Source organism: Rhinoraja longicauda, chromosome 3 (assembly GCF_053455715.1).
Source record: "Rhinoraja longicauda isolate Sanriku21f chromosome 3, sRhiLon1.1, whole genome shotgun sequence".
NCBI classification, from domain to species: Eukaryota; Metazoa; Chordata; class Chondrichthyes; order Rajiformes; family Arhynchobatidae; genus Rhinoraja; species Rhinoraja longicauda.
The window spans coordinates 99,157,166-99,169,858 of record NC_135955.1 but is presented as its reverse complement, the minus strand read 5'-3'; the positions used below and the strand labels follow the sequence as shown (position 1 = coordinate 99,169,858).

The 12,693-nt window shown below is 42.6% G+C and overlaps 1 protein-coding gene across 1 annotated transcript in view; it reads right to left on the bottom strand.

The window, feature by feature from the left end:
- LOC144592215 (homer protein homolog 1-like) overlaps positions 1 to 12,693 on the bottom strand; it is an 80,393-nt gene that overhangs the window by 20,695 nt on the left and 47,005 nt on the right. Inside the window, exons 7-8 of the mRNA XM_078396741.1 lie at positions 9,082 to 9,192; positions 1,431 to 1,511 (exon numbers count right to left, since the gene is read on the bottom strand). Coding sequence (XP_078252867.1) covers positions 1,431 to 1,511; positions 9,082 to 9,192 — 192 coding nt within the window. The remainder of the gene's footprint in view (positions 1 to 1,430; positions 1,512 to 9,081; positions 9,193 to 12,693) is intronic.

Below are 12,693 nucleotides of genomic sequence, written 5' to 3'. Positions count from 1 at the left end.
TATTTTTAAACCTAAGCACAAAGAAACAAAAAGGGTTTATTTCAAGCAAGTGAAAAAATGGTGGAATGTGCTTTAACACGACACTGCAAACCCCTATTCAAGTGATCTTTTGGCAGCAGGCAGTGCAGAGAAAAATGTGTTCGGAAACTAAAAGAAGGTAGTGAATCTGTGGAATTCATTGCCACAGAAGGCCTTGGTGGCCATCAATGGATATTTTTTAAGGCAGAGATTGATAGATTCTTGATTAGTAGGTGTCGGGAGTCATGGGGAGAAGGCAGGAGAATGGGGTTGAGAGGGAAAGATAGATCAGCGATGACTGCATGGTGGACTAGACGGTGGGCCGAATGGCCTCATTCTCCTATTACTTATGAAACTGATACTGCTCTGAAAGTGTCAATATTAAGCAAACCATTGAGTCAAAATGATCAAAAGCCACCCACATTTTTCTTTAAATGGACCAAAATCTTTAATTAAATTGCAACCTAGAGATTGCTACCATGCCCATTATCTATTCCATATTCATGGATGTCTGAATTTTGAAATCTTAATCATTTAAGATTAAAATTTTGCTTCAAAGAACTCCTCTGAACTGGTAACATTAATTATGTCATAAAAGTAGTGAATCTTCAAATACCTTCACTGAATACCTTTTAGATTCTACACAAGATTCCATGAAATGCTTCAACAATACCATCACCCACCTAAAAATGATTGATGAAGCATCTATCAATGACCAAAACTATGGTAACATTTGCTAATTTTCTGAAGTAACTTTATGTGTGTAAATGATCTCAGTAGTTTACACTGGTTATATTTCAGTTCCATCGATTCCAGTTTTTAAACAAAAATAGAACTATTTCAAACAGATGAACAACTGTACACTAGTTTGCATTCGATCAGTTTGTAGATTAGGCCATCTTTCATCTGAAAATTGAATTGCAGGTGATTGGAAGTATGTGTCCAGCCTCTTGAGCATTTGCTATTTTCCACGGTTCAGTGTGGGCACATTACACAACAATAGCAAAGTATGTTGCATTTTGGAAAGTGTGCTAACTAACCACACATTGAGCCATATGTGCTGGTATTTTCTTGAAAATCAGTGCCACTCAATGATAATGTTCCTGTAGAAGGGTTTCCATCAACTAGATATCAATTGCAGAATCAACCATTTTTGGCCTCGTCCCTCTCCCAGAAACCTTTGTGCTTGGCCAAGAAAGCACCATCTCGTCGGAACGTTGTTACATCGTTAACAGAAGGCACTCATTGCTTATAAATTTCTAGACAAAGTTCAGAGATTTCTACAATTGAGATTGTGCACACTTCCAATTACAAAGTTGAAACACAGCAGTAACAATGGTCAGGAACTACAGAGAAGTCACGCATGAATGGCCAAGAAATCTGAACGGTTGGGGGCCAGCTGGAACATGTACCTGTAATTGTTGTGACAGTGTGTCCCTCTGTGCCTCCAACTCCCTCGCTCCTTCAATATCTTTCTTTAGCCGCTCAATTTCCTAAACAAAGAAATGCAAGCGTCAGTCAACATATTGTCATCATTCAGTGACTTGCCCCATGAATCATTCCAAGTATTAAATATTCTTTGTACAGAACTAATTTTTATATCTCACTTTCTGGGAAAAAAAATTTTTTTTTTAGAATTACAATGGCAAGAGTGAATTAACTGGAAACCATGTAATAAGCATGTAATATTTTTGGAAAATTAAAACCTTATCGTACAATTTTTGCAAAACAACTAGTTCATTTCTAGAGTGTAGAACAAGGAACTACAGACACTAGTTTACCAAGGAAAGACAAAATGATGGAATAACTCAGATCAGGCATCATCCCAAGAGAACATTTATTCACAAAATGCTGGAGTAACTCAGCAGGTCAGGCAGCATCTCAGGAGAGAAGGAATGGGTGACGTTTCGGGTCGAGACCCTTCTACAGACCGTCTCTCCTGAGATGCTGCCTGACCTGCTGAGTTACTCCAGCATTTTGTGAATAAATACCTTCGATTTGTACCAGCACCTGCAGTTATTTTCTTACACATCCCAAGAGAACATGGTTGAGTGACATTTCGGGTTGGGACCATCTTTCAGACTGAAGGGTTCCAAACAGAAACGTCACCTATCCATGTCCGCCAGGGATGGTGCTTGATCCACCGAGTTACTCCAGCAGTCTCTTTAATTTATATTTTGTTGATTTGCTCCTGAAATTTAATATTGTCTTTTCAACCTCAGACTTGGGCATAACCTTTTCAATTAAAAAAAAATTGAAGAGCTACATTCAGTTGCCAGTTTTTGCAACAGACTGAAGCCCATGCCTCTTGCCCAAGTGGATAGTTGGATCCTCAAGAATCAGGAGAGAATTCCGCCAACATTGCGGTCTATAGATTTCCTCACTGAGGTAACTAGTTTCAGACCTGCTGAGTGGGACAAGTAAAGGAATGCGAAATTACAAAGGATAGTTGGAAACAATTGTGTTGTTCAAATCAGCACAGAGTCAAGTAATTCAAGTTATGAGGAAAGACTGGGCTTGTATTCACTGGAGCTTAGAAGGATGAGAGGGGATCTTATAGAGACGTATAAAATTATAAAACAACTCGACAAGCTAGACGCAGGAAAAATGTTCCCAATTTTGGGGGAGTCCAGAACCAAGGGGGACAGTCTAAGAATAAAGGGGAGGCCATTTAAAACTGAGGCGAGAAGAAACTTTTTCACCCAAAGAGTTGTGAATTTGTGGAATTCTCTGCCATAGAAGGCAGTGGAAGCCAATTCACTGGATGAATTTAAAAGAGTTAGATACAGCTATAGGGGCTAGTGGAATCAAGGGATACGGGGAGAAGGCAGGCACAGGTTACTGATTGTGGATGATCAGCCATGATCACAATGAATGGCAGTGCTGGCTCAAAGGGCCAAATGGCCTCCTCCTGCAACTATTTTCTATGTTTTCTATGTTTCTAATTAGTTCACCCCTATCTGGGCGGCACGGTAGCGCAGCGGTAGAGTTGCTGCTTTACAGCGAATGCAGCGCCGGAGACTCAGGTTCGATCCTGACTACGGGTGCTGCACTGTAAGGAGTTTGTACGTTCTCCCCGTGACCTGCGTGGGTTTTCTCCGAGATCTTCGGTTTCCTCCCACACTCCAAAGACGTACAGGTATGTAGGTTAATTGGCTGGGTAAATGTAAAAAAAATAAAAATTTGTCCCTAGTGGGTGTAGGATCGTGTTAATGTACGGGGATCACTGGGCAGCACGGACTTGGAGGGCCGAAAAGGCCTGTTTCCGGCTGTATATATATGATATGATATTGGGTGTATCATAAGTGGAAACTTTCTAAAAATCTAAATATCAATCTGCCCTCATTTAATGCAGAAATAAAAAGGCGTTCAGAAAATAAGATGTCTCCTTAACCAAGCGAAAGGGAAAGTGGAGGGGAGGGGGAAAACTGTTTCAGAGGCATCAATAGGATCAATAATACATTCATCCAAACGTATCAACACAAACAAATGCTGAAAATCAGACTACCCCTGATAAATGTCAATGGTCAAAAATAAACCAACACTAGTCGAGGTAACAAGCAGTTACATTGTAATAGTCACTGTTAAACAGAAGATACCCAAGACCAAGCACATATTGGAATAATTAAGAGGTGAAATGAGCAACCATTTAATAGATAAAATGGTATTTAGATACGTCCATAAGACTATGGGTAGACAAGGTAGCAGGATGTGTCTTTGGACCCAGAGGCGGCAAAGGAGGAAATTACAGCAACATTTGAGATCCACTGACTGCAGATGAATGCTGCACAGAACCAATTTTTAAGAGTCACTATTATTCCAGATTGTAGGAAGGAAAATGTAAGGAGATATTACAACAAATCTAAGACGTACAGGTATGTAGGTTAATTGACTGGGTAAATGTAAAAAATTGCCCCTAGTGGGTGTAGGATAGTGTTAATGTGCGGGGATCGCTGGGCGGCGCGGACTTGGTGGGCCGAAAAGGCCTGTTTCCGCGCTGTATATATATGATATGATAAGTGAAGGAGAAAATTTAGGATTAGTTGAAGGTAGACACAAAATGCAGGAGTAACTCAACGGGACAGGCAGCATCTCCAGAGAGAAGGAATGGGTGATGTTTTGGGTCGATACCCATCTTCAGACTTATTCTGATGATTAGTTGACACTGATTTCCAAAGCAACTGTCTTCAGACAATTTAAATGTTGTGGAAGCAACAGATATTATTGAAAGGAAATGACATATGAAACCTTGAGGAACATCATTGAGAAAGTTGAGATTTTGTAAGACGATGGAATGAAGTGTCAAAGGATCGTAGTTAATGACAATTACTCAAAAATACATTAGGGCCAAAGGAATCAAGGGATATGGGGAAAAAGTAGGAACAGGGTACTGATTTTAGATGATTAGCCATGATCATATTGAATGGCGGTGCTGGCTTGAAGGGGCTACTCCTGCACCTATTTTTCTAAAAATGGTCAAATGTAGCTAGTGGACTACAATACTACAGTCATTTGTGGGTAGTTTGCTGATCTGTGTAAAGGCCTTGGAGGGAATTGCAAGATCATTTAGACGACAACAATGTAAAGTTTGTTAATTACTTAAGACCAGTCGAAACAACAACGTTACGAGTCTGAAGAAGGGTCTCGACCCGAAACATACAGGCAGCATCTCTGGAGAGAAGGAATGGGCGACGTTTCGGGTAGAGACCCTTCTTCAGACTGATGGCTGGACTGGATTTTTGGGATGGTATGCAGAGGTACGTGTAGCAGTGGCTCCAAAAAGTTAAAACTAGATTCAATTTTAAACTTTTATTCACAAAGATTAACAAAGTTTAAAAATAAAATATATTGAACTAGGCAGTCAGGCCCTCGAACAGCTTACAGGATGGAGATCTACCGTAGACACTGATGGCAAGGAACATTTGTTTGCTAGCACCTGTGTCCACAAAACAAAAGCATCCTATCCCCCCTGGTTAAATCCCTCCCCACCTATGTCCAAGACACCTCACACGCTCTCCATCTCCTGGATAACTTCCGGTTCCCAGGCCCCCACTCCCTCATTTTCACCATGGATGTCCAGTCACTCTACACTTCCATCCCCCACAAGGATGGTCTCGAAGCCCTCCGTTTCTTCCTCGACCGTAGAACCAGCCAATCCCCATCGACCAACACTCTCCTCCGCCTAGCAGAGCTGGTTCTTACCCTCAACAACTTCTCCTTTGACTCCTCCCACTTCCTCCAAACCAGAGGCGTAGCTATGGGCACTCGCATGGGCCCTAGCTACGCCTGCCTCTTTGTCGGGTACGTCGAACAATCCCTGTTCCAGACGTACACTGGCCCCATCCCCGAACTCTACCTCCGCTACATCGACGACGGCATTGGTGCTACCTCTTGCACCCATGCAGAACTCACTGACTTCATACACTTCACCTCCAATTTCCATCCTGCCCTTAAATATACCTGGACTATCTCTGACATCTCCCTCCCGTTTCTGGACCTCACCATCTCCATCACAGGAGAAAAACTAGTGACGGACATTTTCTACAAGCCCACCGACTCGCACAGCTATCTGGACTACACTTCTTCCCACCCGGTCCCCTGCAAAAAGTCTATCCCCTACTCCCAATTCCTCCGTCTACGCCGCATCTGCGCCCGGGATGAGGTGTTTCAGACTAGGGCTTCCGAGATGTCCTCGTTTTTCAGAAAACGGGGTTTCCCCTCCTCCATTATAGATGAGGCTCTCACTAGGGTCTCTTCTACATCCCGCAGCTCCGCTCTTGCTCCCCCTCCCCCCACTCGCAACAAGGACAGGATCCCCCTCGTTCTCACCTTCCACCCCACCAGCCAGCGGATCCAACATATCATCCACCAACATTTCCGTCACCTACAACAGGACCCCACCACTGGCCATATCTTCCCATCCCCTCCCCTCTCTGCGCTCCGCAGAGACCGTTCCCTCCGCAACTCCCTGGTCCACTCGTCCCTTCCTACCCAAACCACCCTAACCCCGGGCACTTTCCCTTGCAACCGCACGAGATGCAACACCTGTCCCTTCACCTCCCCCCTCAACTCCATCAAAGGACCCAAACAGTCTTTCCAGGTGAGACAGAGGTTCACCTGCACCTCCTCCAACCTCATCTATTGCATCCGCTGCTCTAGATGTCAACTTATTTATATCGGCGAAACCAAGCGCAGGCTCGGCGATCGCTTCGCTGAACACCTGCGCTCGGTCCGCATTAACGCAACTGATCTCCCGGTGGCCCAGCACTTTAACTCCCCCTCCCATTCCCAGTCTGACCTCTCTGTCATCGGCCTCCTCCAGTGCCATAGTGAGGCCCGCCGGAAATTGGAGGAGCAGCACCTCATATTTCGCCTGGGCAGTTTGCGGCCCGGTGGTATGAACGTCGACTTCTCCAACTTCAGATAGCTCCTCTGTCCCTCCCTTCCCCTCCTCCTTCCCAGATCTCCCTCTATCTTCCTGTCTCCACCTATATCCTTCCTTTGTCCCACCCCCAACATCAGTCTGAAGAAGGGTCTCGACCCGAAACGTCACCCATTCCTCCTCTCCCGAGATGCTGCCTGACCTGCTGAGTTACTCCAGCATTTAGTGAATAAATCAATTTGTACCAGCATCTGCAGTTATTTTCTTATACAAAAGCACTGCATCTGGATCACGGTCAACATGTCAGTTACTGGTAGGTAGACACAAAATGCTGGAGGCTGGAGTAACTCAGCAGGTCAGGCAGCATCTCGGCAGAGAAGGAATGGGTGATGTTTCGGGTCGAGACCCTTCTTCAGACTGATGTCAGGGGAGGGGGCGGGATAGAATGTAGAAAGATAGAATGTAGTCAGAGACAGTAAGATTGGTGGGAGAACTGGGAAGGGGAGGGGATGGAGAGAGAGGGAAAGCAAGGGCTATTTGAAGTTAGAGGCCAATGTTCATACTGCTGGGGTGTAAACTACCCAAGCGGAATACAAGGAGCTGTTCCTCCAATTTGCACTGGGCCTCACTCTGGCCCAGTACAGAAAGGTCAGTACTGGGAATGGGAGGGAGAGTTGAAGTGCTGAGCCACCGGGAGATCAGTGACTGGTCTCTGTAGGAGCCAAGCTGTGCTGGGAATCTGCTCCTGGGATCTTTTGCCCGTCAGATGTAGCAAAAGACCAGAATCCCATTAATATTTGATCAGGGCAGCCAGACCTGGAAATAAGATGAAAAATGGCAAGCAACGTGGAGTCAGAATCCTAGCAATATGGAAACAGCCCTTTGACCGAACTTGCCCAACATTGTCAAGCTGAGCTGATCCTGCGTGTCTGCATTTGATCCATATCCTTCAAAACCTTTCCTTTGTGCTTGTCGATGTATTTTAAACCATTGTAACTACTTCTAACACTTCCTATAGAAGCTCATTCCAAATACCCATCACTGTGGATAGTTATCTGCCATATCCCCTTTATATTTAGTTTAGTTAAGTTTATTGTCACGTGTACCGGGGTACAGTGGTTTGTGTGATGGTCTGAGCTTTCTCCCCTCACTATAAACCCCGTGTCCCCTTGTTTTCCCACCTTATCTTTGCCCCTCTTACTTGATATAATTCCGTATGGTCACCCAGGAGCCTCCTATGCTCCAGGAAAAAAGATTCCAGCCTATCCATATAATTAAGCCCTGCAGTCCCAGTAGCATCATGAATCTTTTCTGCGTCCTTAATTGTAAAAAAGCTTGCCAGCTTTGACAGAAAACAAGACCATAACCCATCAACACTAGGGCCACAAGTGCAGGCAAGCAAAGACAATGTACACTACAGCACAGGAACAGATCCTACAGCCCACAATGTCTGCACAAACCAAGATGCAAAATCAAACTAATCCCATCTGCCTCATACCCCTCTATTCTCTGCCTGTTAACACATCTGTCTAAATGCCTCTTAAATGTTGCTATCGTAATTGCTTCCATCGCCTCCCCTGACAGCACATTCCAGACATCTGCCTTTTCTGCATAAAAACCTTACCTTGCATCTCTCTCTCACTTAAACCTTTCCCTTCTCACCTTAAACCCATGTCCTCTAATATTTGTCATTTCCTTCCTGGGAAAAAAAACCCCATATCTACCTGGTCAATGCTCGTCCTAATTTTAGTACTTCTACTATTGGGTCATCTCTCAGTCACACCAAGTTTGTCCAACCTCTCCTTAGAGTTATTACATTCCAATCCTTTTCTGCACCCGCTCCAAAGCCTCCATATTCTTCATGCAGTGGCACATATAAAACTGCACATAATGCACCAAAGTTTTATACAGCTGCAACATGATTTACCATCTTTTATACCAATGCCCTGACCAATAAAGGCAAGCCTTCTTTACCACCCTACTTGTCTTGCCAGTTTCAGGGAACTGCAGACTTGCACCCCTTTCTGTACATCAGTGCTTTATAATGCTTTTATCATGGTAGATGGCAGCTAATTTATAGAAGTTAAAGAGTGAAGTATTGGATGTCAGTAAAAGATTAAACATGCCAAGACATTTAGAGCAGATTTGTTGAATTCATTTCCTAGACAAAAACACTGACAGAATATGGGAAGTTGATGCGCAAATATGATTAGAACTATTTGGTTGTGTGATGGGTAACACCAAAATGGGGTTGTTTGGATAAATGGCCAGTTTCCATGTGTAACATTTGGGTATTTCTTAAAATCAAACAGATCAAAAAAACGAGATCATCGCCATTGTTCAAATACAAATTTTCATACTGCAATTGCATGGTAATAAAAATGCAATTCAATAATCCAAATTTGACACTGAAAATTGTCTTGTTCCATTGTATAGCAATGGCATACAATTGCACAAATTTGATTTATACTTGGAATGTATATTATTTTCTGGATGTGAATCTTCTGTAATTTACAATGCTCCCCATAGTTATACACTTGTATGGCCATGGACTACGATTGGACACTGAAGGTATGCTTAATGCAAAGGAATCAACCATTTTTAGTGTTCAGAAACAATTCAATTGGTAATTGTGCAATTGGTACCCAGCGTCAATAGACAACACTGCACTATGGCCTTACCTCCTCTTTGTCTTTCATTTGTGCCTCGAGCTCTTCTATTGTTCTGTTCAATTCAGTTTTGTGTGTCTTGAGTACATTTGCCTGCCCACTTAGACATTCAAGTTCAGAAACCTGAATTAAGACAAAAAAAATCAAATTATATCAAATATATTTACACAACTCCAACTCCAAAATACATTTACACAACTCCAACTGAGAGCCCAATAAATTCCTATTCTGATTTTTCCAGGACTGCATATATTATGATAAAACGAATTTCACGTTGGGTGCGACTATTCCTGCATAGAATCCTTGCATTTGACAAAAATGTAACAAGGTTGAAAGCAGACTTTTCTGCCTGGATATTAGCATTAATGAAGAGGAATAAAGTTTAACGGAAGGGAAATGCTCCTGCAGATCTTTCACAAAACAAAATTATTTTGCCTTTACAAAAGAAAATACAAACGTTAAAAACATTTTATGCATTTCAACATACAACAGATTTCTTCTTCCCTTTGTCATTCCTTACTATTTCTGTTTAAACACAGAACAAACAAGTACCACCTCTTCCTCTATCAATTATCAACAAACTACGTTTAAGATTTGAAGATGTATCAGAAGAATTATTTCTCTGGAGGCTGAGGGGAGACCTGTTAGAAGTATATAAAATCATGCAAGGCCTAGACAGGGGAGACAGTCAGACCTTTTTCTTCTGGATAGAAATATGAAAACTAGAGAGCTTTAAGGTGAGGCTCCATGTTTAAAGGGGATGTGAGTGAAAAGTTTTCCTCCTCCCCCACAGCAGGTTGGTTGTCAAAAACACCGAGGCAGGTACAAAAAGGGCATTTAAGAAACTTTTGGTTAGGCACAGAGATATGAAGGGAATGGATATAATTAGTGTGCTGGCATTGGTTAGTTGAACTTGGCATCATGTTCGACACTGACATTATGGACATACGGCCCTGCTCCTGCACTGTTCTTCATTCTATCTCAAATATACTGTTGATTAGCTAAAATAATGGTACAATCAGAACACAATTCTGATGTAGAAAGAGGATTGCTCTACCTCAAATAATCAGCTGAAATTAGAAAAAATGTGAAACCTAACCAAAAATTCAAAACTATTAAAGCATTTATTGCTATAACTAACTAGATATTTGTGAAGGTGGAGTGGGTGGAATGACTAAATCCCAAACCTTATGCTTGAATTCTTAAAACACCAAGATAAACAAGTGGAAGGTATTTATTCACAAAATGCTGGAGTAACTCAGCAGGTCAGGCAGCATCTCAGGAGAGAAGGAATGGGTGATGTTTCGGGTTGAGACCCTTCTTCAGACTGATGAACAAGTGAATAGTTGCAAACTACACCCTGCTTGTAGCAAAAAAACAGAAGGCATTCTCAGCTGGGCATCCCAAAAATGTTGTCTGAAGGATCTTGACCCAAAACGTCACCCTCTCCTTCTCTCCAAAGATGCTGCCTGACCCACTGAGTTACTCCAGCATTTTACATCTACCTTCGATTTAAACCAGCATCCGCAGTTTTCTTTCCTACACATAGCATGAATGAGGGAACAGAATAGGCCAAGAGAGATAATTTCAACACAAGGGGGCAGACTAACAAAACTGGAATAGCAGATATCAAACCTTTGCTTCTTCCCAAGTAGTCTCCAAGAAACAGCCTTTCAAAACAACATGTGAACAAGTCCTAATGACAAGTGCACAATTTGATATGTGTTAGCTAGTCTCTAGGTCAGCTGGTGGCACATAAACAGAGTATTACATTTTAAATTACTGCCCTAGAATGCACACCGCTGACGCCAAAGAAAAGCGGAGCATCAAGTTCAGTTATGGTGCAATCACTTGAAGCAATCGTCCTACTTTAAAAACATAGAAGGAATATGGAGTTTATTTAAACCAGGATTTTATAAAACTGCAGGCTCGCTGTACATTGACACAATTCCATAGTTGTACAACATCCCTCAATGTAACCAGATCGACTGCTTGCCTTTTTGTACACACGCAGGACAAATGTCTGAAGGGTCTCGACCCGAAATGTCACCCATTCCTTCTCTCCAGAGATGCTGCCTGTCCCGCTGAGTTTCTTCAGCTTTGTGTCTATCTTCAAGACGCATGTTTCCTGATAATGCCCATTTATAACATCAGAAGAATGCCAGACAAACTTCTCCTTTTGGCATTTAAGAATCGACTGTGTCTGCCCATTTAATACAATATTTTAAGCAAGTCCAGTAATGATCCTTATGGTGCATTAAAAGATATTCTGTGCTAACTGATTTGGTGAACAAGCCCTTTACTTTAAACACCTTTATTGGTTATTAATTCCTGGCCCAATGCAAGTTATAAAAAATAAAATCAATAATTATCCCCAACCCCATCATGCATATCCAAAATGCACATATTGCATTAGTGATCTTATTCTGGCATGGGATTCCACAGAATAGACAAGTAATGATCTCTCTCTCTCCCTTTCCAATCTTATAAAACTTTATCCAAATTACAATTTTACACAATAGACCGTCCTGTGCAATAAAGACAAATCTGTCTTCCAAATCCACAAGTCAGCTGCAGCACAAGCTGGAGATTAGTAACCTCAATAAACCTCGCCAGAGGAGGTACTATCGCAACATTCAAGAAACAGATAGGTACATGGACAGGGTTGGAGGAATATGGGTCAAATGCAGGCAAGTGGGTTGAATTTTCCTGGGACATGTTGGCCGGTATGGGCAAGTTGGGCCGAAGGGCCTGTTTCCACGCTGTATGACTTTGACTCTTGGCACTGAATTCTAGGAACTAGGTTACCTGAACCCAAAGGCTGAATTACAGTGCCCTCCGTAATGTTTGGGACAAAAATCCATCATCCCAAACATACTGCTAAAGCAACAAAGGAGTTTTTCAAAGCTAAAATTCTTGAGTGGCCAAGTCCATCACCCAATCTGAACCCAATTGAGCATGCCTTTTATATGCTGAAGAGAAAACTGAAGGGGACTACCCCCCAAAACAAGCATAAGCTAAAGATGGCTGCAATCCAGGCCTGGCAGAGCATCACCAGAGGACATCCAGCAACCGGTGATGTCCATGAATCGCAGGCTTCAAGCAGCCATTGCATGCAAAGGATAAGCAACAAAATACTAAACACGACTACTTTCATTTACAGGCATCACAAAATGCTGGAGTAACTCAGCAGGTCATGCAGCATCTCTGGAGAGAAGGAATGGGTGACGTTTCGGGTCGAACACTGATGCATCCCAAACATTATGGCGCCCTGAAATGGGGGGACGGGGGGACTATGGGGGGACTAAGCATAAACACTGCTGTAATTTCTACATGGTGAAACCAAAATGTATAAAAATGGCCTGCCTTAAAATCTGACAATGTGCACTTTAACCACATGTGATTTTTTTCTATTACAAATCTCAAATTGTGGAGTACAGAGGCAAATAAATAAATGATGGGTCTTTGTCCCAAACATTATGGAGGGCACTGTAATTCCTTTGCCTCCTCTGTCCTCTTCATGCCAGTACTGGGGACTGCCAACTTCCCAGCACAAAACATGAAGCTAATCCAATATTTTTTGGGCTGGAGCTTTAATGTCCTGCTGCAATTTACATTTAGTTC